At 43.4% G+C, this 27,990-nt stretch overlaps 1 protein-coding gene across 1 annotated transcript in view; it reads right to left on the minus strand.

Moving 5' to 3' along the window:
- The window catches only part of SCARA5 (scavenger receptor class A member 5), a 271,534-nt gene that overhangs the window by 103,840 nt on the left and 139,704 nt on the right, over positions 1-27,990 (minus strand). Inside the window, exons 5-6 of the mRNA XM_040427109.1 lie at positions 17,749-17,829; positions 6,321-6,419 (exon numbers count right to left, since the gene is read on the minus strand). Coding sequence (XP_040283043.1) covers positions 6,321-6,419; positions 17,749-17,829 — 180 coding nt within the window. The remainder of the gene's footprint in view (positions 1-6,320; positions 6,420-17,748; positions 17,830-27,990) is intronic.

A 27,990-nucleotide genomic window follows, 5' to 3' on the forward strand; every position in this document is an offset into this window, starting at 1 on the left:
AAATAATGTCCATAGTGATCCTTATTAAACTTAATGTCCCCCACAGTGACAGTGGCCCCCATTTTCATGTCTCCCACAGTGGCCCCCCCATTGTAATTAATGCCCTTCCATTGTAATTAATGCCCCCCCATTGTAATTAATGCCCCCCCCATTGTAATTAATGCCCCCCCCATTGTAATTAATGCCCCCCATTGTAATTAATGCCCCCCCAGACCATAACTCACCTCACAGCAGGCATCAGCACTGCTCAGGGGCTCAGGGCGGACGGTAACAGGCAGGCAGTGCGGTGCTCACTCACTGTACGTCACGCGCCTGCGCCGCCTAGTGGGAGGAGCAGGCGCGTGACGTCAGTAAGTGCCGCCCGCACTGTCTGAAGAGTGAGAGGACTAGTCGGCACTCGGCAGGTCAGGTGAGATGTCAGAGGGAGGGAGCCAGGGCGTACGGCAGAGAAACTACAAGAGGGCTCCCCTGCTGGCGCCCCCCTTCTGACAGCGCCCCGGGCGGACGCCCGTCCCGCCCGCCCCGCCCGCCCCTAGAAACGGCCCTGATTGTGGGGATGTATTGTGTCTGTGTATCCTGAGTGCTATTTATCTGTCCTGTATCACAGTCTTCCTTCTGGTCCCCTAGGGGCGTGTCCACCAGATGGGGACCTGCATAAATACGGGCGGGTAGCCCTCAATAAAGAGTTCCTGTTTTATCCTTCATCATGTTGAGACTGGTGTTTGGGTAACTGATCGACACTGGGGGATTGTTATACGCTGAAGATTTGCTATACTCCCCTGGCTATAACTACTAGCTCTTGTGAGAGCTGTTTCTGCTCTCTGGATTTAGGAGAGGTTCACCCACTGGAGCCTGGAGCCTTTTCGTAGGTCCAGGGTGGGTAGGAGACGGTGAGACCTCAACCAAGATTCGGCGGTTCGTGGGGTCTGCAGTGCGTACGGTGTCAAGTGGAGTGCTTGGAGTCCTCGGAAAGCACTAGGAGCATTTATCGACAGAGGTACCCGGTCGGGGTGCCAGGAGATCCGTTACAGTCATTATCCTGTACCCCCAGTGTCAGTGTCATTATCCTGTACCCCCAGTGTCAGTGTCATTATCCTGTACCCCAAGTGTCAGTGTCATTATCCTGTACCCCAAGTGTCAGTGTCATTATCCTGTACCCCAAGTGTCAGTGTGTTATTATCCTGTACCCCAGGTGTCAGTGTCATTATCCTATACCCCAAGTGTCAGTGTGTCATTATCCTGTACCCCAGGTGTCAGTGTCATTATCCTGTACCCCAAGTGTCAGTGTCATTATCCTGTACCCCAAGTGTCAGTGTCATTATCCTGTACCCCAAGTGTCAGTGTTATTATCCTGTACCCTAAGTGTAATTGTCCTGTACCCCAAGTGTCAGTGTCATTATCCTGCCCCCCCAAGTGTCAGTGTTATTATCCTGTACCCCAAGTGTCAGTGTCATTATCCTGTACCCCAAGTGTCAGTGTAATTATCCTGTAGCCCAAGTGTCAGTAAGTCATTGTCCTGTACCCCAAGTGTCAGTGTCATTATCCTGTACCCCAAGTGTCAGTGTCATTATCCTGTACCCCAAGTGTCATTATCCTGTACCCCAAGTGTCAGTGTCATTATCCTGTACCCCAAGTGTCATTATCCTGTACCCCAAGTGTCAGTGTCATTATCCTGTACCCCAAGTGTCAGTGTCATTATCCTGCCCCCCCAAGTGTCAGTGTTATTATCCTGTACCCCAAGTGTCAGTGTCTTATCCTGTACCCCAAGTGTCAGTGTAATTATCCTGTAGCCCAAGTGTCAGTAAGTCATTGTCCTGTACTCCAAGTATCAGGGTCTCCTGGTTTTGGAGCCACTTCTCAGCAATCATGGAATTGATTACTAAAGTGTGAAAACTAGATGACATGTAATATTCAGGACAGAACATTTAGTACCTGGAAACATGGCATGATCCAAATAAAAGTCTGAGCCTCACAGATACCCCTGAAGGGAAAACGTTATTGTCACCACTGAATGGATGTGAAGGTCACTGGTAAACACCAGTCATTAAATATTACCACACTTACATCACAGTCATAAAACTTCAGCACTTCTTCATTTTGGCTGAAATTTCTTTGATGGCTTCCAGTCATAGTGATCTAACCTTCCTGGCCATTAGATCATTTTAGTTTGGCAAATGATTTCCAGGTCCTTCTACTTGATTTCTGTAAACATTCAGTTATTTTAAGAAATGCATCTAATAAAAAATTCCTGCAATGGAGACAATCGTTGGGTACGGAAAACAATAGCAAAACTAGTATTAACTGAAAACGTGTCAAGAAGACGGAGCGTGGTGGTGACTAAAGTGAATATCCCACCACGACACCGAGGGCCAGTCATTAAAGCTGCTGCAGGGTTGGAGAGTTGGGGAAAGTAGGACACATTCTAGTATAAATTGTGACTATTTGGTTCCTCGGGATAAGGAAAATGAAATATACAGCACAATTCTTCAAACCAAGCTCTGGATGTGCAGGGAAACTAGTCTTTGTAAATATATGTATCATTGGTCTCATGATATAGGGCAGTGGGACCTTTTGGGTCTCCTGCAGCTCCAGGACAATGTCTATGCCCCTGGTTGCCACTGGACATGTGTATTTAGTATTCTTCTAGCTAGAGCTTTCTAAAACCCCTGCCTTGGGTGGTAAGAGAATACACTTTATAGCTGGTGCCAGGTGTCTCTATATCCTGCACAATACCCATGGATGTGGAAATTTTCCAGATAACTATGGAAAAATGCTCCATCAAACTCAACAGTTAAATGTTAGGATTGTAATTTTTGGTGCCCCCATTAAATATCCCAGAATGCCACCTTCATATCTTATTCATTGACTGTAAGCATTAGATATTATAAATAGTCCTTTAAGTGGGAAGGGAATACTGGTGTTACAGAAGTGGGTGTGGAATTTTTGTGTCAACCAGCAGATTTGACTTAGAGGTAATCCTACAAGTGTTATCCTGGCAGTTCCCTGGTTTTCACTCTTTATCCCTTGTACAGGGATCTGGACTTTGATGCGGGAGAATCACCTGGCCTCAGCCTTCTGGAGTAGTCTATGTGTGATTGACTGCTGACCTAGGGGGTTCAGAAACACTGGTCTGAGGTTAGGGCAGGCAGCGTAGGTTCAATATGAAAGTCAGGCACAGGTCAGGCAGCGGAGGATCAGGCAGAGAGGCAGTACAAGGGCAAACAACAAAATACACCACAACTTTACAAGTATTTAGCAAGCTAAGGAACCTATTGCTCAGGCACCATTCCACAGGTGAAGGTGCCTTAAATACTCCAAGGTTGCCAGCCATTGGCTGGTGAAGATGAAGGTGCATGCACACTGGCCCTCTACGAGCCACAGGGAGCATGCACATGTGTCCTATAGGCAGAGAAGGAGAGGTCTTACCGGCAAGCAGGCCTCAGCCTGTGTGGGAGGACAGAGTGGACCCGGTGGCTGGACATGCCAAGAAGAATACAATGGGAGGTGGGCCTGGGTCGCCAGGCAGGGTAAGCGGAGCAGCTTCGGCACGCACCGCTGTAACAACTGGCATGCATTAAAGAGACCCACATGGTGTATGGAGACTTAATTTCTGGCAGTGCTCTATAGGAAACAAATATGTAAATTAGCTCATGCCAGCCAAACTAGGAGGAGTAGTCCATCTGTAGACAGCTATTTTGAGGTTCTTGCAGTCAACGAGTACCCTGTTCTGTATTAACGAGTGGCAAAAACCCCGAAACAGATGTCTATTGATTGGCCACTCCTGAATTTGGAGGAGTTTATGGTTTGGCTGACATGAGCTACTTTGCATGAATATACTGAAATATCTCAGCCTCAAACCCAAAATATATTTGGACAAAGTTAATTGTATTTAAGTCTCAGCTGTTTGGGTAGGCACTTCTCCTTGGCACTGTAAGATCTTGGCAGACCTTTAGGAGTATGGTTACATATGGTACATGCACCACAGGCCCATTAGCATTAATCTTTGTCAAGCTGCCTCAGGCATCGGTCCTTATGTCACGGAAAGGCAGAGCTTATTGTGCGTGTGTTCTCTCATTTACAGAATACGATCCCGGAGAGAATGCCAGAAGGTTGGAGCCAGGAACGCAAATGTCTATTTGATCTGAGGAACATTGCCATTAATTGCATTTGATTTTACCATTGTCCAGGAACATTCTCAGATCCTCCAGCCTCTAATCCCATCATGTCATCATCAGAATATTTCAAGATATTTTACTAGATTAGAAAATTTACTGTGACAAGTTACTTTCACAAGAGTTTAAAAAGAAAAATACTTCACATGAGACTAATTTAAGAAGCAGAAGAGTCAACATTATCAAAAAGATCAAAGAAAGCCAATGCCTGTTTCTGTCTTCTTAGATCTCATCAGCAATATATGAAACTATAGTTGATGGAAATTCCTCAGCAAAAAAATTGGTGTGGGCTCCCACTCTACCTTTAGGACTTGGAACTCTCTCCCTACGACCAAATATAGGAACGGTGGCATATACGCTTGTGCATGGCTTCTACATGGAATTATTAGATCGATTTGTAATGCTGTTTATCGATAAAATGAGCTTTCACAACTATTTCTATAGACAAGTAGTGAGGTAGGTCCACGTTACCTACTCTCATGCCAAACTCACATAAGATATATGACGAGGAAAATAATTACAATGTACTTTTAAGTCCACGTAGACCCATACTGTCAGGAAGCCCGATATCTCCTTGATCTCTTTTCTGACCGGGCAGACCAAGACTACTTTCACCAGGAAGGACATGTGGTCAAAAAAGTGAATGCTTGTTTTTGTCTTACAGTTGAAACCAGAAGTTTACATAAACTATATAAAAAGACACATATGCATGTTTTTCTCAATATCTGACATGACATCAGAATAAACCTTTCCTGTTTTTGATCAATTAGGAATACCATAATTATATAATGTATATAAACTTCTGGTTTCAACTGTATTAGATCATATCGGAAATACATATACACTCACCTAAAGAATTATTAGGAACACCTGTTCTATTTCTCATTAATGCAATTCTCTAGTCAACCAATCACATGGCAGTTGCTTCAATGCATTTAGGGGGGTGGTCCTGGTCAAGACAATCTCCTGAACGCCAAACTGAATGTCAGAATGGGAAAGAAAGGTGATTTAAGCAATTTTGAGCGTGGCATGGTTGTTGGTGCCAGACGGGCCGGTCTGAGTATTTCACAATCTGCTCAGTTACTGGGATTTTCACGCACAACCATTTCTAGGGTTTACAAAGAATTGTGTGAAAAGGGAAAAACATCCAGTATGCGGCAGTCCTGTGGGCAAAAATGCCTTGTGGATGCTAGAGGTCAGAGGAGAATGGGCCGACTGATTCAAGCTGATAGAAGAGCAACGTTGACTGAAATAACCACTCGTTACAACCGAGGTATGCAGCAAAGCATTTGTGAAGCCACAACACGCACAACCTTGAGGCGGATGGGCTACAACAGCAGAAGACCCCACCGGGTACCACTCATCTCCACTACAAATAGGAAAAAGAGGCTACAATTTGCACGAGCTCACCAAAATTGGACTGTTGAAGACTGGAAAAATGTTGCCTGGTCTGATGAGTCTCGATTTCTGTTGAGACATTCAAATGGTAGAGTCCGAATTTGGCGTAAACAGAATGAGAACATGTATCCGTCCTCTGATGGCTACTTCCAGCAGGATAATGCACCATGTCACAAAGCTCGAATCATTTCAAATTGGTTTCTTGAACATGACAATGAGTTCACTGTACTAAAATGGCCCCCACAGTCACCAGATCTCAACCCAATAGAGCATCTTTGGGATGTGGTGGAACGGGAGCTTCGTGCCCTGGATGTGCATCCCTCAAATCTCCATCAACTGCAAGATTCTATCCTATCAATATGGGCCAACATTTCTAAAGAATGCTATCAGCACCTTGTTGAATCAATGCCACGTAGAATTAAGGCAGTTCTGAAGGCAAAAGGGGGTCCAACACCGTATTAGTATGGTGTTCCTAATAATTCTTTAGGTGAGTGTATAACTAGGGTTGATAGAGGTTGGATTGGGCTCACATTCTACCTTTGGGACTCAGAACCCCTTGATATGGCTTCTCCACCGAATGAAGTATGGAATTAGAAGATTGGTTTGTAGCCTTGTAGGGCTATTTATCGATAATATGAGCTTTCGCAACCATTTATATAGATAGGCAGTGAGGTAGGTCCACGTCACCTACTTTCATGCCAAACTCCCATAAGATACAGTGTATATACATACAAAATAAATACAATGTACCTTTAAGTCCACGTAGACCCATACTGCCAGGAAGCCCAATATCTCCTTGATCTCCTTTCTGACCGGGTAGACCAGGAAGACCTCTTTCACCAGGAAGGCCTGTAAAAAAGAAAAAGAAGTCTGATTTGATGCAAAATAAACTATCCAATAACCACTTATGTAAAGCAGAAATGTGCTCCTAACAGCTGTCACTGCCCTAAGTGGAGGACACCCCAATGATGGTGTGCTTCACAATAACAAGAACCTGAGGACTGCCTACCGTACCGGGGACTGTGCCAATATTATAGGATGTGAGAGGTGGACTTCAATCTGACCTCCAATGACTAATTTCCCTTTTTGAAATCAGTGCTTGGGTGATAGGCTCCAGTCCTGGTACTAATGTCTGGCCCCAGCAATGCTGCCATGTGTGAGATTTCATTGTTACTGACCAGCCAGATGTCATTCAGGGGTTTTGAAATGAATTGATAGCACAAAGTTGCAGAAGGCCACATACTGTTATTAGGGACCCCACTGAGTGTATTGTATGTGATCTATAATATTACATGCCTTACAACTTGTGCCAGTGCGTAAAGACAATGTTGTAGAAGCTCGGAAGAGGACATTCACATTTCCAGAAGTTCAACTGAACAAGTACAGTGAGTGATTTCTTCATGCCGGCGATGAGGGCAGCTGCCGACGTATTTACAACGTGTTAAACAAACAGGCTCCGAAACACAACAAATGTTTAAAGAGTTCATGGGATTTGTGTATTGGCAGAAGAGCGCGCTCTGGAATCAATCTGGTGCATCAGTGATTATAGAAGCATAATGGGATTGTGAGGTGGCCTCGGCTCCAGTGCCAGACAACAGGTGTCTACATTCATCATCCAGAAGCTGGAGCAGAGGACAGAAAGAATGGGGATTCACAACTGAACTTCACCCCTAAGAAATTATGAATTTTCAAGACCCAATTTAATAAATGAATCATGAGACGGTACTACAGTAGTTATATTTTTGTACATAGGAGCAGTATTATAGTAGTTATATTCTTGTACATAGGAGCAGTATTATAGTAGTTATATTCTTGTACATAGGAGCAGTATTATAGTAGTTATATTCTTCTACGTACATAGGTGCAGTATTATAGTACTGTAGTTATATTCTTTTACGTACATAGGAGGCAGTAATATAGTAGTTATATTCTTGTACATAGAAGGCAGTATTATAGTAGTTATATTCTTCTACGTACATAGGTGCAGTATTATAGTAGTTATATTCTTGTATATAGGAGACAGTATTAAAGTAGTTGCTATGCAAGCGGTGTGGACCAACTGCGCCTCTAACTGGCTATACTCTGGAGGGGCGTGACTAAGCAACTACCTGGTCTTCACTAGGGCCTCTGATGGTGAGGATAGGCTTGGGCCATTAGGGTAGTTGCCAGGTGCCATTCCAGAGCAGTCCTCGAGTCAGTGGCAGCTGACCAGGGGGTCAGAGATACCGGTGCAAGCACCAAGGGGATGTACGTAGTCAGGAAGTCTGGGGTCAGGGCAGGCAGCGATCAAGCAAGGTCCGTAAACGAAGTCCAAGATCAGAGTCAGGCGGCAAACAAGCAATCCGATAAATCCAAAAGCAGGGTCTGGTACACAGCAAAGCAGAACTTCAAAAACACCTTCACTCACGTAACTAGGCAAGCTAGTGGCCATGAGTTGATCAGGCATCTTCCTGGGGCGGGAAGGGCCTTTAAATACTTCCTGCAATCCAGCCATAGGCTGGTAAGACTGAGGGCGTGTACGTGCTGCCTCACAAGTGAGGAGAGACACACCCATGCAAGCCCTAACAAACACTACAGGTCTCCAGCAGGAAGTAAACTCTGGCATGGATCACAGATGCAACAGTTAAGCTACCTGCTGCCCGCGCTTGTCAGCATGGCGCATAGCAGAAGGACGGAGAGAGGGAGCCCTGCTCCCGTGCCCGCAGGTAGGGGCAGCAGCGCCAGCACGGATCGCTGGGCTAACAGTACTCCCTCCCTTACACTCCCTCTCCTCAGGCCTTTCAGAAGAAAAAGGGCATTGATGTTCTCTCTAGGTTCCCAAGATCTTTCCTCAGGACCCAACCTCTTCCGATCCACCCAAAGAAACAGGGTTTTACCTCTACTCCCCAGAATAGCTTTTACTTCATAGATGTTTTCATCACTGACCGCAACAGGAGCTGAGACAGGTTTTTTTATTACAGGTTTCAGCAGTGAGACGTAGAAGGAATTTGGTACCCGAAGAGAGGCCGGCAGCTTAAGCTTGTAAGAAACATCATTAATTTGCTTGAGAATCTCAAATGGACCGATGAAGAGTGGACCCAATTTGTAAGAAGGTATTTTGAGCCTGATGTATTTGGAGGCAAGCCATACTTTATCACCAGGATGGAACTTAGGAGAATCTCTACATCTTTTATCAGCAGCCTCCTTCATGCACACAGAAGCCTCTTTCAGAGCTCCCCTGGTCTCCTCCCAGATTTTAGAGAACTCTCTTGAAGTTGCATCTGCAGCAGGGATACCAGAAGTAGAAGACACCGGGAGTGGGATGTTAGGTTGTTGACCATAAACAACAAAAATTTTTGATTTCTTGGAAGATTCGCTGACATGATTGTTGTACGAAAATTCAGCCCAGGGCAATAGTTCAACCCAGTTGTTGTGATGAATATTAGTAAAGTGGCGAAAAAAGTTGGTAAGAATTTGGTTTACACGCTCCACTTGACTGTTGACTGTGGATGATAGGCTGAAGAGAAGTTCAGGGATACATTCAGTAGCTTGGAGAGAGCTCTCCGGAATTTTGAAGTGAACTGTATACCTCTATTGGACACAATACGGAGAGGGAAGCCATGGAGACTGAAAATGTGCTTGATAAATTTCTTGGCCAGTTGGGGAGCAGAAGGGCAGGCAGAGGAATGAAATGCGCCATTTTAGAGAAGCGGTCTACCACTACCCAGATCAGAGAACAACTAGAGGAAGTGTGTAGATCCGTAATAAAGTCAATGGTTATTTGTTGCCAGGGAACCTCAGGAACAGGAAGAGGTAGCAGTAGGCCAGCTGGACATTGTTTGGAAGTCTTATTCCTTATTTGCGCACAGGAGGGACAAACAGTGACAAGTTCTTGGATGTCTTGTCGCATAGAAGGCCACCTGTACCGCTGGGCGATGAATTTGAAGGTCTTTCGCTGGCCGGCATAACCCGCCACTTTAGATGAATGGCCTCATAGTAAGACCTGCTTTCTGAAAGACTCTGCAACAAAGTTCTTTCCAGAAGGAATCTCAGATAGCTTGACAGGGCAGGCAGAGATCTTAGGGGGGTCGATGATATGTTGGGGTTCCTCCTCCTGGTCGGTAGAATCCAAGGATTTCGAGAGAGCATCTGCTTTGATGTTCTTATCTGCAGCACAAAAGTAAGGAACAAAATCAAAACGGGTAAAAAACAGGGACCATCTAGCTTGTCGAGGATTAAGTCTCTGTGCAGACTGCAGATAGGTGAGATTCTTGTAGTCGGTATAGATCACCACAGGATGAATGGCTCTCTCCAGAAGGTACCGCCATTCCTCCAATGCCATCTTGAAGGTCAACAACTCTCTGTCCCCAATTGAGTAGTTGCGCTCAGGAGCAGAGAATGCCCTGGAGATGAAGCCACAGGTTGTCATCTTACCTGAGGGAGATTTTTGTGAAAGCACTGCCCCAGCTCCAATAGACGGTGCATCTACCTCCAGAAAAAATTGCTTACTGGATGATGGAGTACTGGAGCCATAGAGAAGGCCTGCTTCAAGGCTTGAAAGGCTGATTCAGCCTTAGCAGTCCAATTTTTTGGATTCACCCCTTTGCACGTCAAGGCTGAGATGGGAGCTGTCAAAGAAGAGAAGTGTGGCACAAACTGTCAGTAGTAGTTTGGGAACCCTAGGAAACGTTGAATTGCCTTTAAACCAGAAGGGCGAGGCCACTTCAAAGTCACGGACAGCTTCTCAGGATCCATCTGCAGGCCAGTATCAGATATTATGTACCCTAGAAATGGAAGTGAGGATTGTTCAAAGATACATTTTTCAAATTTGGTGCACAGATTATTTTCTCTAAGCCTTTTTAGAACCAGGTGGACCTGTTTCTGGTGGGAGACCAAATCTGAGGAGAAGATTAGAATGATGTCAAGATAGACTACAACACAGGAATAGAGTAAGTCTCTGAAGATATCATTGACAAATTCTTGAAATACTGCCGGGGCATTGCTTAGCCTGAAAGGCATCACCAGATACTCATAGTGACCATCACGGGTGTTAAAGTCGGTCTTCCAGTTGACCCCTTGATGAATTTGGATTCATTTGTAGGCTCTTCTGAGGTGGTCAAACAACTCTGGAATAAGGGGAAGAGGGTATTTGTTCTTGACTGTGATCTTATTTAAACCCCTATTATTGGTGCATGGCTGAAGAGAACCATCTTTTTTCTTCACAAAGAAGAAGCCGACGCCAGCCGAAGAAGATGATTTCCGGATAAATCCTCTATCAAGATTTTCTTTAATATATTCAGACATGGCTTGTGTCTCTGCTGGCGACAGGGGATAAATACGACCACAAGGAGGTGAAGAACCAGGAACCTTCTTCGATATCGAAGACGTTGGCATAGGCGTGATATGCTGCTGGCAGATCTTCAAGATTTGGTGGTACCCGGGGTAACCGAGCAAGCTGAACAGGATAAAGACATTTTCCAAGGCAGGACTATCTCCAACTAAGCACCTCTCCGGACTTACAATCAAGAACAGGTTCATGGATACGGATCCATGGTAGTCCCAAAAGAAGAGGATGAGACAGACTTGGAAGAATCAAAAACGAAATCTCTTCCGTATGGAGAGCTCCCACCTGTAGTTTCACAGGTTCAGAAGTAAATTGTACAGACTAAGATAGAGCCCTTCCATCGACAGATGACACCATCAATGGTCTCTGCAGGCGTCGGACTGGAATACCATATCGATCCACTATGGCTTGCTGCAGGAAGTTTCCTGCCGACCTGGAATCCAGAAGAGCCATCTCTGTGAATCGATAATCTCCAAACGACAAAGTTGCCGGCAGAGTCAGGGGTAGAGAGGAATCATCTTCACCTAGGGCCGCCTCTCCAACAGACCCTAGGCTCAGGAGTTTCCCGGCTTCAGGGGACAAGCATGGGGCACATGATCAGAACCACCACAAGAGAAACAAAGTCCTTTGGCACAGCGGTGATCACGTTCCTGTTCAGTCAGCCTGACTCGGTTGACCTGCATGGGCCCTGGAGCTGCAGACAACATAGAAGGCTGAGGGGTAGGAGCTCGCTGAAGGGAAGACACCAGGCAGAAACGTCTCCTCTCACGAGCCACCTCTCTGCCACGTTCCTGGAACTGCAAATCAATTCTAAAAGCCAGGGAGATGTAGAAGGAACATCCCGTCCGGCCAGCTCGTCCTCAATTTTCCCACAGAGACCCTCCCAAAAAGTAGCCACAAGTGCCTCATTATTCCAGCTTAGTTCAGAGGCCAGGGTACAGGACAGGACTGCATACTGGCCCATTGATTGGCCCCCTTGACGCAACCGCAGTATAGAGGATGCGGCTGAGGTGGTGCATCCTGGCTTGTCGAAACACCCTGTCTCGGTCTAAGGCAAATTGGTAAGGCAAGAGTTCAAAATTAAGGATGCATTGATTTATGAACCCCTGGCACTGCTTAGGGTAACCAATGAAGCGTGGAGGAGCTGAAAGGAGAGGTCCAGAATCTGGTACGTAGCAAGATGGCAGAGCAGAAGCCGGGTTAAATGCGGCAGAGTGACCCAATGATGCTGGTTTAGCAGACGTCAGGTCATTTAGACGCATATTCACATTATGTAAATAGGACAGGATTTGATCCTGGTGCTAACGCTGTTCGGCCAACTCCTGGTGTAACTCGGTGAGACTGGGAGGGTTCAGATCAGCGGGGTCCATGGTCTGAGTAAACTGTTATGCAAGCGGGTGTTGACCCACTGCACAACTGACTGGCTATACTCTGGAGGGGCGTGACTAAGCAACTGCCTGGTCTTCACTAGAGCCTCTGATGGTAAGGATAGGCTTGGGCCATTAGGGTAGTTGCGAGGTGCCACTCCAGAGCAGTCCTCGATTCAGTGTCAGCGGACCAGGGGGTCAGAGATACCGGTACAAGCACCGAGGGGATGTATGTGGTCAGGAAGTCCGGGGTCAGGGCAGGCGGCAAACAAGCAAAATTTGATAAATTCAAAAGCAGGGTCTGGTACACAGCAAAGCAGAACTTCAAAAACACCTTCACTCACGGAACTAGACAAGCTAGCGATCATGAGTTGATCAGGCACCTTCCTGGGGCAGGAAGGACCTTTAACCCCTTAGGGAATGGGGCTCACTTTCACCTTAAGGACTAGGCCATTTTTTGCAAATCTGACCAGTGTCACTTTATGTGGTGATAACTTTAAAACGCTTTGACTTATCCAGGCCATTCTGAGAGAGTTTTTTTGTCACATATTGTACTTCATTACACTGGTAAAATGGAGTAAAAAAAAAATCATTTTTATTTATAAAAAAATACCAAAATTGCCTAAAATTTAGAAAAATTAGCAAATTTCCGAGTTTCAATTTCTCTACTTCTATAATACATAGTAATACCTACAAAAATAGTTATTACTTTACATTCCCCATATGTCTACTTCATGTTTGGATCATTTTGGGAATGACATTTTATTTTTGGGGGATGTTGGGGCTTAGAAGTTTAGAAGCAAATCTTGAAATTTTTCAGAAATTTTCAAAAACCCACTTTTCAAGGACCAGTTCAGGTCTGAAGTCACTTTGTGAGGCTTACATAATAAAAACCACCCAAAAATGACCCCATTCTAGAAACTACACCCCTGAATGTATTCAAAACTGATTTTACAAACTTTGTTAACCCTTTAGGTGTTCCACAAGAATTAATGGAAAATAGAGATACAATTTGAAAAATGACACTTTTTTTGGCAGATTTCTATTTAATTTTTTTTTTCCAGTAACAAAGCAAGAGTTAACAACCAAACAAAACTCAATATTTATGGCTCTGATTCAGTAGTTTACAGAAACACCCCATATATGGTCATAAACCGCTGTACGGGCACACGGCAGGGCGCAGAAGGAAAGGAATGCAATACGGTTTTTGGAAGGCAGATTTTGCTGGACTGGTTTTTTGACACCATGTCCCATTTGAAGCCCCCCTGATGCACCCTTAGAGTAGTTTTGGCACCGTTTTTATTTTTTGTTATTTACAACATTCATCTGACAAGTTAGATCATGTGGTATTTTTATAGACCAGGTTGTCACGGACGTGGCAATACCTAATATCTATACTTTTTTATTTATTAAAATAATAATTTTCGTTCAGTAGAATTTGATAAAAAGCTATTTTTATAATATGTAAATTACCTTGCTACCAGCAAGTAGGGCGGCTACTTGCTGGTAGCAGCCGCATCCTCCGATCCTAATGACGCCCCCTCCGCATTGTGATTGACAGGGCCAGGGAACGGAATCGTTCTCTGCTGGCCTTGCCTGTTTTCATTCAATATCTGGCGCCTGCGCCGCGGCCGTACCTATCTTCAATCTGCGCAGGCGCACTGAGAGGCGGCCACTCACTCGGCCGCTCCATCCTCAATGCGCCTGCGCCGATGACGTCACATCTACACCCGGCGCAGGCGCATTGAGGAGCGAGCGGCCGCAGATTGAAGATAGGTACGGTCGCGGCGCAGGCGCCAGATATTGGATGAAAACAGGCAGGTCCAGCAGAGAACGATTCCGTTCCTTGGCCCTGCCAATCACAATGCGGAGGGGGCGTCATTAGGATCGGAGGATGCGGCTGCTACCAGCAAGTAGCCGCCCTACTTGCTGGTAGCAAGGTAATTTACATATTATAAAAATAGCTTTTTATCAAATTCTACTGAACGAAAATTATTATTTTACTTATGTATGCAGAGCTCGCAGTGTAGGGATTATTATTAAACAAAAAAAAACAAAACGGTTTAGTGGGCTGACAGAAGCCCTTTAAAAAAAAAAAAATCATGTTTTAGTGTCTCCATATTCTGAGAGGCAGTATTATAGTAGTTATATTCTTATACATAGGAGGCAGTATTATAGTAGTTATATTCTTGTACATAGGAGGCAGTATTATAGTAGTTATATTCCTGTACCTAGGAGCAGTATTATAGTAGTTATATTCTTGTACATAAGAGGCAGTATTATAGTAGTTATAGTCTTGTACATAGGAGGCAGTATTATAGTAGTAATATTCCTGTACATAGGAGCAGTATTATAGTAGTTATATTCTTGTACATAAGAGGCAGTATTATAGTAGTTATAGTCTTGCACATAGGAGCAGTATAATAGTAGTTATAGTCTTGTACATAGGAGGCAGTATTATAGTAGTTATATTCTTGTACATAAGAGGCAGTATTATAGTAGTTATATTCTTGCACATAGTAGGCAGTATTATAGTAGTTATATTGCTGTACATAGTAGCAGTATTATAGTAGTTATATTTCTGTACATAGGAGGCAGTATTATAGTAGTTATATTCTTGTACATAGGAGCAGTATTATAGTAGTTATATTCTTGTACATATGAGCAGTATTATAGTAGTTATATTCTTGTACGTAGGAGCAGTATTATAGTAGTTATATTCTTGTACATAGGAGGCAGTATTATAGTAGTTATATTCTTGTACATAGTAGGCAGTATTATAGTAGTTATATTCTTGCACATAGGAGGCAGTGTTCTATTCTTGTACATATTTGTTTATAGTTATTTATAATTTTGTATATAGGAGGTAGTATTCTAGAAGTTATACTGTATTAACAGTACAGTGAAGCTTGTACGTCGTTTTGTACATTGTTTTCATAGTATGTGAAGGGTCACTGATAATTTTCCTCTCATTACTGTGAATTACTCACAGTCGCTGCAGAGAATAGTATGATTGATGTGAATATCTCATGTGGAAGCAGTTTAGTAGTTGTGGCAATTTTGCAAATCATGTGGAAATTGTGAATGACGTGAAATGTTGGCATTCAGCTGAAATAAACAATGTGGCGTGTCTGTGGGTTATTGACAGATAAAATGAGCAATGATATAAAATAATGAGTGAGAGGTGAGCAGTGAAAAGGCCAATGACAAGGTACGTCATCTGTCTCATAGTTAAATTGCCCCATGAGTAATTATTCCATTCCTCCCTTTACATAGGTGTTGTTCTAATAAGCACCAATGTATTGGTGAACCACATTACAACTCAAAACTCAAGGGTGCATCTATTGGGAGCACAGAAAGATTGTACCTATGCGGGTGCAGCAGTCACACCAGGATCCTGGAGCCTGAGGAGACCCCCAGCCACATAAAAAGTATTATAAACAGCACACATTTTTTGCAATGAAGCCCAAGAACTGTTAGTTACGCTTTTGGTAACTACCGGGCTGAGAGGTATATTGTAGCAAATGCCTGCCAGTATCAAATAAACTGTAACGGACCAGTGGGTTTGAACCCACTAGTGACACTGACTGGCTACTCACTGGAGGGGCGTAACTAAGCAACACCTGGTTTTCACTAGCGCCTCTGGTGGTGAAGATAGACTTGAGCCACAGTAGTTGCCGGGGCGACTCCAAGAGTAACACCAAATCAGTGGCAGCTGGTCCGGCATAACAGAAGATATCAGCAATGGTACCACAAGTACAAGCAAGACAGCAGGTACAGAAACAAAATCAGATACAGATTTAGATAGTGTGGGCATTCCCCCTCCGGGGAACACAGGAACCCTCTTCTGAAGGTAACATGGAAACAGTGAAACACTGACAGACAGGACTAGGACGGAATACATAACAGACACAGTTACGCACTGCTAGGCTATCACGGAACAGACAAGAACAGACATGAACAGATGCAGATCAGCTCTGCTAGGCTCTCAGATGCAGTTACGCACTGCTAGGCGATACATGGAACAGAACACATGATAACAGACCAAAACGTGATAAATCAGACAGGGCAGGTACAGAGCACAATGCAGAACAGATACAAATCAGGCAAGGATAAACAAGATACAAGAAACCGAATACAACAGAGTCAAATCAGGCGGAACCATACAAACGGGTGGATGGTAAGACCCCTTGGGTCAGCAGCAAGGAGCTAAACCTGGAAACAGAACAAGACTGACTGACCCCCAACCTCCCAGCTCACAGGAAGATAAGGCTGCTTTAGGGCTCATGCACACGACCGTTGTTGTTTTGCGGTTTGTTTTTCACTGTTCTGTTGTTCCGTATCGGAGTTTTTTTTTCTCTGATTTAAATCCTCTTCCGCTCCGTTATTGCACAAAACATATCCGTATGGTTTCCGTATTTGATCAGTTTTTTGCGGATCGTATACAGAAACAGTAACTTATTAATCCCCAAACACATGAGCAATATGGTCTGGGCATAGCATTTCTACAGTATGGATCCGCAAAATACGGATGAAATACGGATGACATATTGATATGTTCCGTGTGCGTTCTGTATTTTTTGTGGCCCCATTGACTCTAATGGGGCCTCAGACCGTGATTTGCGGACAATAATAGGACATGCCCTACTTTTTTTTGGAACGGCCATGCGGACAAACGTAAACGGAATGCACACGGAGTAACTTCTGTATTTTCTACAGCCCCATTGAAGTGAATGGTTTCGCATATGGTCCGCAAAAAAAACGGAACGGAAACGGAAAGAAAATACGTTTGTGTGCATGAGCCCTAAGGAGGCACCAGAGAAGCCCCACCCAGCCACAGAAGCACAGGCATAGAACAGGGAAATGAACCCCAATAGAACCAAACAGAAGCAGATACATGGGAACCACACAGACAGAAGCACCGGACGTTGCCCATATGGACGTTGCAACATAAATGGATACAGAAACAGTCAAAGGGGTACACACAACACGGGCAGGGTTCACACCAGACACCGCAGCCAGCACACAGCCCCTAAAAACCAGCATACACAGGGAGAAAACCTGCAACCAGTACGCCAAGGAGACTGCAGCCAGCCTACATGGCCACACACATCACGGTGAACCGCACCGTGACATAAACATCTCATAAGTCTACCAAGCAGGCAAGTAAAACACTGGGGTAAAAAACAATGTAAACCGAAGCCAAAGAGTTGGGCAAAAACAAATACAAAGTCAAAAACTTGCCATGGACTACTACCAACTGTTGAGAAGGAGGGATGTGTTTGGAAAGGGTTAGACTCAAATTTGATTTTCACAATATTGTGGAATCACCACACTATGGTTTTTCATTAAAACAATGGACCTGTCTAATGACCTAGTGATATCTAAGAAGAGGTTCTTGAGGTTCCTCTTATAAACAGAGTTTCTCCACCAATGGGGTGTGATGTTGAAGGAAATTCAGTAAAAATTGCAGATAAATTATTGTCACCTCTGAACCCAGGAAGCCCTGGAGCACCAGGTTCTCCTTCCATTCCTTCATGACCTTGGTCTCCCTTTGGTCCTGCGGGACCTAGAAAAGAAACAAAATTGTGGGCAATTAGTCACAGATATAGACTATTAAGAAGAAGTCATATTTCTCAGGTGATTGACATCTAAACTACTCAGATGTTTCACGTAAGGCTACATTTTCAAGCTTCACTAGGCTTTTCATATAGTAGATGTCCACAACAATGGAGCTAGTAGTGAGAGCTGGCATTTCACTAGATAATTTTCATCTTAGTATCATTACAGGATGTGATTACAATGAATGGTAAAAACTTCATGAAAAATCTTGAGGAGGATAAGATAGGATCACGGTATTGACAATAAGTGATGGACACCGGTCACCTCCTTCTCACTCTCTTTGCACAGTAATCTTGGTCTAGGACAGAGAACATGCCCACTGCTCTTGGCCATAAGATACCAGGTCATGTTCTGACTAAGGCTGGTATTACAATAGCACAGGGATGGCCAACATGCGCCTCTCGAGCTGTTGCAAAACTACAACTCCCAGCATGCAAACTGCCTACAGCTCTCAGCCTACAGCAGGGCATGGTGGGAATTGTAGTTTTACAACAGCTGGAGAGCCGCAGGTTGGCCATCCCTGCACTAGCAGTTGCGACTGACAATACGACAATCACCTGCTCGTCAGTGGAGGAGACCACTGCTATTACATGCAGTGATCTCCTCCACAGTATGGTGAGTTGCGATCGCTAATGCCATCGCTCGTCCCCATACATACTCACTGTTTGCCGGCAGCAGACCGTGATTAGACGGCACAATCTGCTGCCGGCAAACAATGATTTTTAAGCATGCTTAAAGATTGCAAATGCCCAATGAACGAGCATTTGCTTGTTTATCGGGTAATTGGCGGCAGTATTATACACGTAGATAATCGCTAATGAGCGTTCCTACGAACTCTTGCTAGTGATGATCTGCACGATGATCTGCTAGTGTAATACAGCCTTTAGACCTATTTTTATCCCAGCTTAAAACATTTTTTAAATGTCCCTTTAACGTGCAAAAGTAAAAAAATAAAAATACTACAAAAATGAGCTAAACAAGTAACATTTGATAATTGACCCCTCATGAGTTGTCCTAATGAAGTCATAAAACATGTCATGAGTTTGTTTTTGAAATATTTTTGTATAACCGTCGACCAGTAGAAACCTCCTCCTCCTCCATCCACGATGTGCTGGACTGAGTACTTCCCATGTGTAACATAATCCGCATCACCCCCGAAGGGTGAAGATGAGAAGATGTACACTGAAGGCACCCTGGCATCCAGGAATGGGAAATCTTAATTTCAAAAAATGTAGTTTATCGGAAAAAAAAATCTCTTCGCTTTATGTTGTGGTCTTTTCGAACGTTAGGATATAAACAGCGTTCCCCGACTGACGACAGGCTGTGTCATAACGTCAATACCAGAGTGATATCTCTGGCAGAACATTTATAACCACAATGCGTGATCATGGCGAGAGCCTGAGAAGTCTTTGGAAGGGTTTTGCTCCAATGACGAATGCACAAAATGAAAGGTTCAGAGATGTACAATGGTGAAGGGATAGTAGGAACATTATCTATCTATCTATGGTTACGTATGTGATGCTATCTACTGTATACAAGTATAGGCTGAAGAAAAAAGGTGGCCATATACATGAGACTAAGTTTGGCCAAACTCTAAGATTTTATCGAGATCAGTTGACCATCTGATGTGTATGGGGACCTCCCAACTCTTCCTCAACAGCTCCTGAACTTCAACATACTGTCACTGAATAACACCACAGTAAATTAACGGAATGACACCACCATAGACTGATAAAGAGAAAGGAGGGAAAAAAAGCCTGTAAATGGCGCCAGATACCTCTGAAGTAATAACCCACTAGATGATGATTAGTGGCTAATTGGGGGATGTCTTCAATTAGTTTCCCTTAAAAATCAACAGCAGTAGCTTTAAAGGCAAATATACCTTTTTATAAAATAGTCGAGTAGTATAATAGTAAAGACGTTGTATAATATGATAAAAACTTTAAGATAAAAACGATGAAAGACGCTCACTTCACCCAGGAGGGGCAGGGTGGGATAAAGCTCAAGACACCCACTCTGCTTCCTCCTGCGCATGGGTGGCCTATAGGATCTCCGGAAATAACGGCAGTCACACGTGGTACATCTGGTTAATTTCCTTTAATTAGCACAGGGTAAGGGTATAGTGCAGGCTCAACGCGTTTCGGGGTCTATAGGATCCCCTTCATCAGGAGCATAAACAAGTCACATACATTGTCCAGTATTTCAACACTGTAAAAAAGCGCCAAAAAGTAGAGGAAGTGGCGTCACTTCCGGTCTGCGCTCCAGCATGGAACGCATTGGGACCGGCGTGACGTAAAGTTAGTTCCGGTTTGCATTCCAGCGTGGAACGCATCGGAACGCATCGGAACTATAATCACAAGAATACGTAGTAGAGGTTGGGCATATATACATAAATAAATAGTAGGTGAGATCCTATAAAGCCTAGTACAATATAACATTCGAATGTATGAAAATTATGTTCGCAGAGACTCCCGGACTGGCTTTTATTGTCACGTGACAATACACTTTGTTATCACCACTACTAGTCTGTAGACTCACAATGCGCAGATAGCCCCTCCACCGGTCACTTCTGGTCCGGGAGTCTCGGCGAACATAATTTTCATACATTCGAATGTTATATTGTACTAGGCTTTATAGGATCTCACCTACTATTTATTTATGTATATATGCCCAACCTCTACTACGTATTCTTGTGATTATAGTTCCGATGCGTTCCGATGCGTTCCACGCTGGAATGCAAACTGGAACTAACTTTACATCACGCCGGTCCCAATGCGTTCCATGCTGGAGCGCAGACCGGAAGTGACGCCACTTCCTCTACTTTTTGGCGCTTTTTTACAGTGTTGAAATACTAGACAATGTATGTGACTTGTTTATGCTCCTGATGAAGGGGATCCTATAGACCCCGAAACGCGTTGAGCCTGCACTATACCCTTACCCTGTGCTAATTAAAGGAAATTAACCAGATGTACCACGTGTGACTGCCGTTATTTCCGGAGATCCTATAGGCGACCCAGGCGCAGGAGGAAGCAGAGTGGGTGTCTTGAGTTTTATCCCACCCTGCCCCTCCTGGGTGAAGTGAGTGTCTTTCATCGTTTTTACCCTAACGTTTTTATCATATTATACAATGTCTTTACTATTATACTACTCGACTATTTTATAAAAAGATATATTTGCCTTTAAAGCTACTGCTGTTTATTTTAGGGGAAACTAATTGAAGACATCCCACAATTAGCCACTAATCATCATCTAGTGGGTTATTACTTCAGAGGTATCTGGCGCCATTTACAGGCTTTTTTTCCTCCTTTCTCTTTATCTTTGTATCACGTCCACATAGGATAATCCTTATTTGGACTGTATGCCTGTGGCAGCCTATCACCTCTCCAGTAACTAAATACACCTGGAACTTTTATTTACGGTCCTTCCCTTGGCGCCCTGCCTGGATATCCCAGACCCTTTCTTTCCAAAGGGCCTGTAACTAACCCCCTCTTCTTTTCTTCCTCTTGTCACTACCACCATAGACTAACAGAATAATTCTGCCATACAGTGTCAAACATGAAGTCCAATATTTGCACGCAGTGGTGGCACTGGAAATAAGCTGAACACTTAGGCCAGACACACATGAGCAAGTTGAATGCAAGGAACTTGCAGCATGTGTCAGTGAGAGGTCTTGTTTTGGCCTCCCCCCCTCTGACAGGATCTCACAACATTATATTGAATCCCTTTAGGTACCATAACCTTTGCCACCTTCCTAGATCTACACTGTGCAGTAGACCCAATCAAATCAACCTGAAGCCTCTTTCAGGAAACAGCAAAGAAATTCCACCTGAAGGTAAAACATGATTTAGAGATGGACACCATCCAACAAGTTCTCTTGTCTTCACTCCAAGTGCCTTCAGTTTGGACAAACTCAGCAGAAATGAAGAAACAATCCAAGAAAAGCCCAAAATTATTGAGGATAGGGAGGGAGGAGAGCCATCACCTAAAGCCAGAACTTTAATATAAAGGTTGTTTCACCACAAATCTGGGGGTTTTATCATATTCACATAAATAAAATAGAAACAGTTCACGACCCGGTTACTAAAACATATTGAAGATGTTTTGACACACCACAAGACAAAGAATATAAAGTTGGAAGCAGCAGATAAGGATGGAAGTTGTATTTATGTTTTTTAAAGAGTTGGTCCAAAAATTGCTTTCTGACATATTGATCGAGCGTGAATCATAGGTCTCATGAGAATTGGTTGGAGAACCAGTCAATGGAGAAGTGGAGGATTCCAAATCCTCATATATACAGTCAGATTTCCACCGGTGGTTCACATGAAGCTCTTCTTGGGATATGTGAGGTCCCATCTACTGGTCACCCAATGATTACAAATCTGTAAACATGTTCCATCTTTTGACTGTAATTATTGAAATTGGACCAACTCATATCAAATGCCTTGCTCTTTCCCTTTTTTATAATTTTATTTGGTATACAATATTTTTAAGAGATGGTTAAGTTTTACAGTATTTCAATGTTTATGCCTTAATATGTAAATTGTAGTCACATCAGATGCTTATGAAAATATTTTAAACTCAATTCACATTACGAAGCAGAATACCTCCTTTTGGAAACCCTTCAATCCAAATTAAAGTCCCATTAAGACTTGTGGTCCCTTAGTTCAGTGGCCCTGGATTGCAGAGCTGGATGTCTCCACACTTGTTCCCATGGCTCAGTGAATTCTAACTTCAACTTTTAGTCACTGTTTTAGCATTTTTCAGTATAACCAGAGCTAATTTAACAGTGTATGTGGAGCACCTGCCTGATCTCCACTCAAGGTACTTCAGGCCATTTGCTGACCTGATATACTGTAAACCAGTCCCAGCACTGTTTAGGACATACTGAATGAATGGTCCACATCATATACTATATTTTAAAACTCCACTGTTATCTACCTCTGGTATATGTGCTCTATATGGCGCTGCAATCTGTGTGCTGTATGGTTCTGCTATCTGTGCCTTGCATGATTCTATTATCTGTGCCCTGTATGGATGTTGTCACCGCCAGACATCTTAGAAGCTCTGACAGACGTACTTCAGAACCTCCTGCTTGAGGTTCTTTTGTTTTGCTTTCGTTTTGTCATCTCGTTTCCCTCTCTCAGCTGTCATCTAGTTGTACTGATTGCATCCCTTTAAATCCCCTCCCATACTGCATCACTTTGCGGTTTATACAACTTCCTGGAGTGTGTGCATGCTGGATGCTACAACTGATGCTTCTACAGATAAGTCTGTTCATTTATCTTTGTTTTCCTGTTTGCTTGATCATAGGTGACCCTGACTCCCTCCGTATTAAGTGTAGGGAGCCGGTGGTCGTGTCCCCTCACTATTATAGGGTGTTCAGGTTTCATACAGTCGAGGAACGAGGGTATGCAATTATCTACCATAGAGATTCTTGCATAGGCTGAGCAGTAAGGGAGAGAGCTAGGGCTGTTGCAGGGTTACCCTTTGGTTCCTTAGTTTTGGATCAAGTCACTCGGATCTTCATTTGTGTCTTCTAGTTTTCTGTAACACCTTCCGTGACAGATGTTTTATCTGTGCCCTACATGACTCTCTGATATTTGCCCTGTATGGATCTTTTATCTGTGACCTGTATGACTCTATTATATGTGCCTTGTATGGATCTGTTATAAGGTCCCTGTATAGCTGTGTTATCTGTGCCCTATATGGTGCTATTATATGAACCCTGTATGGCTCTGCTATATGTGTCCTATATGACTCTTTTATCTGTGCCATGAATGGTGCTATTATATGTGCCCTGTCTGTTTTTGTTATATGTGCCCAGTCTGGTTCTGTTATATGTGCTTTGTATGGCTCTGTTATCTGTGCCCTCCATAACTTTTATCTGTGCCCTGTATGACTCTTTTATATATTCAGTGTATGACTCCTTTATCTGTGCCCTGTATGGTGCTTTTATATATGCAGTGTATGACTCTTTTATCTGTGCCCTGTATGGCTCTTTTATATATGCAGTGTATGACTCTTTTATCTGTGCCCTGTATGGCTCTTTTATATATGCAGTGTATGACTTTTATCTGTGCCCTGTACGGCTCATTTCATATATTTGTTATTATTGAACACTTACATTACATTACAGAACACTTAAAGAAAATCAATTAAAAGTTTATTTTAAAGTTGATGAAAAGAAAACAGTTCAGCATTTTTGGATTTCTGGAAAGAAAATCACTATAGTTCATAGCTGCCACCCTGTGCTGTCGTGTTGTGGGGCTACAGGCACAACCAGCTCATGGGGGGGGGGCACAAAAATCTGCTGCCTCATTACAAGAACGCTAGTGAATGACCACAAACTGCCAAGATCTCTGTTTTTCGTTTTCTGGCAATCGTTACCATGTTATGAATATTGAGCATAAAATTGGAAAAACTCAGCCATGGAAGAAAAAAATTCCCTCCTGAAGGAAAACATGAGATGAGGTTTCAGATGCTTTAAACTTAGTGGAAGAGTTTCTCTATTTTATGGTGGTGGAAATAGTGTCGAAGTTCTCCACCTAATTAGAAGAACAAAAAGCGAACAAAATGTTTAGGGTGTCTCCCTTCCCAGGTTCTCTGAAGCATATAGGGCTTTATAGTGAGCTCCGAGGACTCCTGGAAACAGTAAACATGTAGGATGGTTGTATGTCCAGTAGAAGAGGCTGTTCTCTGCTTCATAGATGAGTGCTGTACTGCAGAAATACCTGATCACTTACAGGAGGAGTCACCAGATTATGATAAATAGATAGATAGTTGCTGCCCATAATTATTCATACCTCTGGCAAATTTTGACTTAAAGTTACTTTTATTCAACCAGCAAGTAATTTTTTGACGGTAAATGACATAGGTGTCTCCCAAAAGATAATAAGACAATGTACAAGATGAATTATTGTGGGAAAAAAACATTTCTCAGCTTTTATTTACATTTGAGCAAAAAGTGTCCAGTCCAAAATTATTCATACCCTTCTCAATAATCAATAGAAAAGCCTTTATTGGCTATTTTAGCAATCAAATGCTTCTTATAATTGCAGACCAGCTTTTTGCATGTCTCCACAGGTATTTTTGCCCATTCATCTTTAGCAATGAGCTCCAAATCTTTCAGGTTGGAGGGTCTTCTTGCCATTACCCTGATCTTTAGCTCCCTCCACAGATTCTCAATTGGATTCAAGTCTGGACTCTGGCTGGGCCACTCCACAACGTTAATGTTGTGGTCTGCTAACCATTTCTTCACCACTTTTGCTGTGTGTTTTGGGTCATTGTCATGCTGAAATGTCCACTGGTGCCCAAGGCCAAGTTTCTCTGCAGACGGCCTGATGTTGTCGTTGAGAATCCTCATGTATTGCTCTTTTTCATGGTGCCGTTTACTGTGATTAGGTTCCCTGGTCCATTGGCTGAAAAACACCCCCAAAGCATTAGGTTCCCACCACCATGTTTGACAGTGGGGATTGTGTTCTTTGGGTTGAAAGGCTTCTCCTTTTTTAAGCCAAATGAAGGAAACATCATTGTGACCAAACAATTAAATTTTTGTTTCATCTGACCATAACATAGAAGACTAGAAGTCGTCTTCTTTGTCCAGGTGAGCTTTTGCAAAGGCCAAGCGAGCTTTTGTGTGCCTTATCTGGAGAAGTGGCGTCCTCCTTGGTCTGCATCCGTGGAACCCAGCAGTGTGCAGTGTCCGTTGGATTGTCTGCCTTGAGACATTGCCACCAGCAGAGCCCAGATTCACCAGGATGGCCTTGGTGGTGATCCTTGGATTCTTTTTCACCTCTCTAACTATCCTCCTGGCCAGCACAGGTGTCACTTTTGGCTTCCGACCACATCCTCTGAGATTTTCCACAGTGCGGAACATCTTGTATTTTTTTATAATACTTTGCACTGTAGCCATTGGAACTTGAAAACATTTAGAAATGGCCTTGTAGCCCTTTCCTGACTTGTGAGCAGCCGCAGGTCCTCACTGAGCTCCTTTGTCTTAGCCATGACTGTCCACAAACCAACTGCAGAGAGCTGCTGTTTTTCACCTGTTGAGTTGATTAAAACAGCTGTTCCCAATTGATCAGGGTAATTAGGATGCTTTAGAACAGCTTGGACTATTTGGAATGGTATAGAACTTTTGATTTTCCCACAGACTGTGACAGTTTGTGAAGGGTATGAATAATTTTGGACTGGACACTTTTTGCTCAAATGTAAATAGAAGCTGAGAAATGTTTTTTTTTCCCCACAATAATGCCTCTTGTACATCGTCTTATTATCTTTTGGGAGACACCTACAGTCAGATCCATCATTTTTGGCTCTATACACCACCACAATGGATTTAAAATGAAACAAACAAGATGTGCTTTACCTGCAGACTGTCAGCTTTAATTTGAGGGGATTTACATCCAAATCAGGTGAACGGTGCAGGAATTACAACAGTTTGCATATGTGCCTCCCACTTGTTAAGGAACCAAAAGTAATGGGACAATTGGCTTCTCAGCTGTTCCATGGCCAGGTGTGTGTTATTCCCTCATTATCCCAATTACAATGAGTAGATAAAAGGTCCAGAGTTCATTTCCAGTCTGCTATTTGCATTTGGAATCTGTTGCTATCAACTCTCAAGATGAGATCCAAAGAGCTGTCACTATCAGTGAAGCAAGCCATCATTAGGCTGAAAAAACAAAACAAACCCATCAGAGAAAAAGCAAAAACATTAGGCCTGGCCAAAACAACTGCTTGGAACATTCTTAAAAAGAAGGAACGCACCAGGGAGCTAAGCAACACCAAAAGACCCGGAAGACCACGGAAAACAACTGTGGTGGATGATCGAAGAATTCTTTCCCTGGTGAAGAAAACACCCTTTTACAACAGTTGGCCAGATCAAGAACACTCTCCAGGAGGTAGGTGTATGTGTGTCAAAGTCAGCAATCAAGAGAAGACTTCACCAGAGTGAATACAGAGGGTTCACCACAAGATGCAAACCATTGGTGAGCCTCAAAAACAGGAAGGCCAGATTAGAGTTTGCCAAACGACATCTAAAAAAAGCCTTCACAGTTCTGGAACAACATCCTATGGACAGATGAGACCAAGATCAACTTGTACCAGAGTGATGGGAAGAGAAGAGTATGGAGAAGGAAAGTAACTGCTTATGATCCTAAGCATACCACCTCATCAGTGAAGCACGGTGGTGGTAGTGTCATGGCGTGGGCATGTATGGCTGCCAATGGAACTGGTTCTCTTGTATTTATTGATGATGTGACTGCTGACAAAAGCAGCAGGATAAATTCTGAAGTGTTTCGGGCAATATTATCTGCTCATATTCAGCCAAATGCTTCAGAACCCATTGGACGGCGCTTCACAGTGCAGATGGACAATGACCCAAAGCATACTGCAAAAGCAACCAAAGAGTCTTTTAAGGGAAAGAAGTGGAATGTTATGCAATGGCCGAGTCAATCACCGGACCTGAATCCGATTGAGCATGCATTTCACTTGCTGAAGACAAAACTGAAGGGAAAATGCCCCAAGAACAAGCAGGAACTGAAGACAGTTGCAGTAGAGGCCTGGCAGAGCATCACCAGGGATGAAACCCAGCGTCTGCTGATGTCTATGCGTTCCAGACTTCAGGCTGTAATTGACTGCAAAGGATTTGCAACCAAGTATTAAAAAGTGAAAGTTTGATTTATGATTATTTTTCTGTCCCATTACTTTTGGCCCCTTAACAAGTGGGAGGCACATATGCAAACTGTTGTAATTCCTTCACCGTTCACCTGATTTGGATGTAAATACCCTCAAATTAAAGCTGACAGTCTGCAGGTAAAGCACATCTTGTTCGTTTCCTTTCAAATCCATTGTGGTGGTGTATAGAGCCAAAAATGTTAAAATTGTGTTGATGTCCCAATATTTATGGACCTGACTGTAGATAGATAGCTATTGTCCTAAGTTGAACTTTCTCGGCACTCAGTGGAGTTGGCAGATAATTATCTCGGTGATGACATTGGCCTGTGGATTACAGAGGTGACACTGAGTGCAGAGATGTACAACACATCTGTCTACCAGCTTTTAAAACCGTTCTCGATATCTGTCTTCTGCTATCAGCTGTGCAGATCTG

Source organism: Bufo bufo, chromosome 4, assembly GCF_905171765.1.
Source record: "Bufo bufo chromosome 4, aBufBuf1.1, whole genome shotgun sequence".
In the NCBI taxonomy this organism is placed as follows: Eukaryota; Metazoa; Chordata; class Amphibia; order Anura; family Bufonidae; genus Bufo; species Bufo bufo.